The 2500-nt window shown below is 41.1% G+C and overlaps 1 protein-coding gene across 1 annotated transcript in view; it reads left to right on the top strand.

Moving 5' to 3' along the window:
- LOC113813768 (uncharacterized) overlaps positions 1-2500 on the top strand; it is a 23442-nt gene that overhangs the window by 14085 nt on the left and 6857 nt on the right. The window contains exons 4-5 of the mRNA XM_070133496.1: positions 1950-2074; positions 2479-2500. The exon at positions 2479-2500 is cut by the window's right edge and continues 104 nt beyond it. Coding sequence (XP_069989597.1) covers positions 1950-2074; positions 2479-2500 — 147 coding nt within the window. The remainder of the gene's footprint in view (positions 1-1949; positions 2075-2478) is intronic.

Here is a 2500-nt window from a genome sequence, read left to right as displayed (position 1 = left end):
GTTATATGCCATCGCTCTCATGTCATATTAGGTTATATGCCATCGCCCTCATGTCATATTTGGTTATATGCCATCGCCCTCATGTCATATTTGGTTATATGCCATCGCTCTCATGTCATATTAGGTTATATGCCATCGCTCTCATGTCATATTTGGTTATATGCCATCGCTCTCATGTCATATTTGGTTATATGCCATCGCCCTCATGTCATATTTGGTTATATGCTATCGCTCTCATGTCATATTTGGTTATATGCCATCGCCCTCATGTCATATTTGGTTATATGCTATCGCTCTCATGTCATATTTGGTTATATGCCATCGCCCTCATGTCATATTTGGTTATATGCCATCGCTCTCATGTCATATTTGGTTATATGCCATCGCCCTCATGTCATATTTGGTTATATGCCATCGCTCTCATGTCATATTAGGTTATATGCCATCGCCCTCATGTCATATTTGGTTATATGCCATCGCCCTCATGTCATATTTGGTTATATGCTATCGCTCTCATGTCATATTTGGTTATATGCCATCGCTCTCATGTCATATTTGGTTATATGCCATCGCTCTCATGTCATATTTGGTTATATGCCATCGCCCTCATGTCATATTTGGTTATATGCCATCGCCCTCATGTCATATTTGGTTATATGCCATCGCTCTCATGTCATATTTGGTTATATGCCATCGCTCTCATGTCATATTTGGTTATATGCCATCGCCCTCATGTCATATTTGGTTATATGCTATCGCTCTCATGTCATATTTGGTTATATGCCATCGCCCTCATGTCATATTTGGTTATATGCCATCGCTCTCATGTCATATTTGATTATATGCCATCGCTCTCATGTCATATTTGGTTATATGCCATCGCTCTCATGTCATATTTGGTTATATGCCATCGCTCTCATGTCATATTTGGTTATATGCCATCGCTCTCATGTCATATTTGATTATATGCCATCGCTCTCATGTCATATTTGGTTATATGCCATCGCTCTCATGTCATATTTGATTATATGCCATCGCTCTCATGTCATATTTGATTATATGCCATCGCTCTCATGTCATATTTGGTTATATGCCATCGCTCTCATGTCATATTTGGTTATATGCCATCGCTCTCATGTCATATTTGATTATATGCCATCGCTCTCATGTCATATTTGGTTATATGCCATCGCTTTCATGTCATATTTGGTTACATGCCATCGCTCTCATGTCATATTTAGTTATATGCCATCCCTCTCATGTCATATTTGGTTATATGCCATCGCTCTCATGTCATACTTGGTTATGGCATCGCTCTCATGTCATTTGGTTATATGCCATCGCTCTCATGTTATACTTGGTTACATGCCATCGCTCTCATGTCATATTTGGTTATATGCCATCGCTCTCATGTCATATTTGGTTACATGCCATCGCTCTCATGGCATATTTAGTTATATGCCATCGCTCTCATGTCATATTTGGTTATATGCCATCGCTCTCATGTCATATTTGGTTATATGCTTTCGCTCTCATGTCATATTTAGTTATATGCCATCGCTCTCATGTCATTCTTGGTTATGGCGTCGCTCTCATGTCATTTGGTTATATGCCATCGCTCTCATGCCATACTTGGTTATGCCATCGCTCTCATGCCATATTGGTTATGCCATCGCTCTCATGTCATACTTGGTTATATGCCATCGCTCTCATGTCATATTTGGTTATATGCCATCGCTCTCATGTCATACTTGGTTATATGCCATCGCTCTCATGTCATATTTGGTTATATGCCATCGCTCTCATACTTGGTTATATGCCATAGCCCTCATGTCATTTGGTTATATGCCATCGCTCTCATGTCATATTTGGTTATATATCATCGCGCCCATGTTGTATCTGGGTATATGCCATCATGTCGACCATCATCATGTTTTGTCCTCCCTCAGACTTGACGTGACTGAGGTTGACCTCGCTCCGCCCGACAACAGAGGAATGTGCCTTGAGGACGTCCTCACCTTCTCGCAAGACACGAAGTGGTCACAGGTTTGCGGGACGACTCTCAACACCCACTGTGAGGACTGACGACTTCGACTAGACTGTGGAGCGAGGGAGGGAGGGGGGGGGTCTAAATAGTCTTTGTAATGATACGTGTATGAAATGCATGTTTAATACACTTACATGCTCTTTCTCACTTGTTTAAGCATAAACAGACAGACACCCATTCGCGCACATGAAACACACGCATACACACACTCACGAAAACAAACACACAAATACACACACACATATACACACACCCACGAAAACAAAAACACAAATACACACACACACACGAAAACAAACACACAAATACACACAAAAACACAAATACACACACAAAAAAAGAACACAAAAATACACACACACACACACACGAAAACAAACACACACACCAGCAATAACGTCCCAATTCTGACCCAAAGAGCGTCTCCACAGACTACCTGGACGTAGACCCGGA

This window comes from Penaeus vannamei, chromosome 18 (assembly GCF_042767895.1).
Source record: "Penaeus vannamei isolate JL-2024 chromosome 18, ASM4276789v1, whole genome shotgun sequence".
Classification (NCBI taxonomy): domain Eukaryota; kingdom Metazoa; phylum Arthropoda; class Malacostraca; order Decapoda; family Penaeidae; genus Penaeus; species Penaeus vannamei.
Note: the sequence above shows the minus strand (reverse complement) of the source record. Positions and strands in the feature narration are given on the sequence as shown.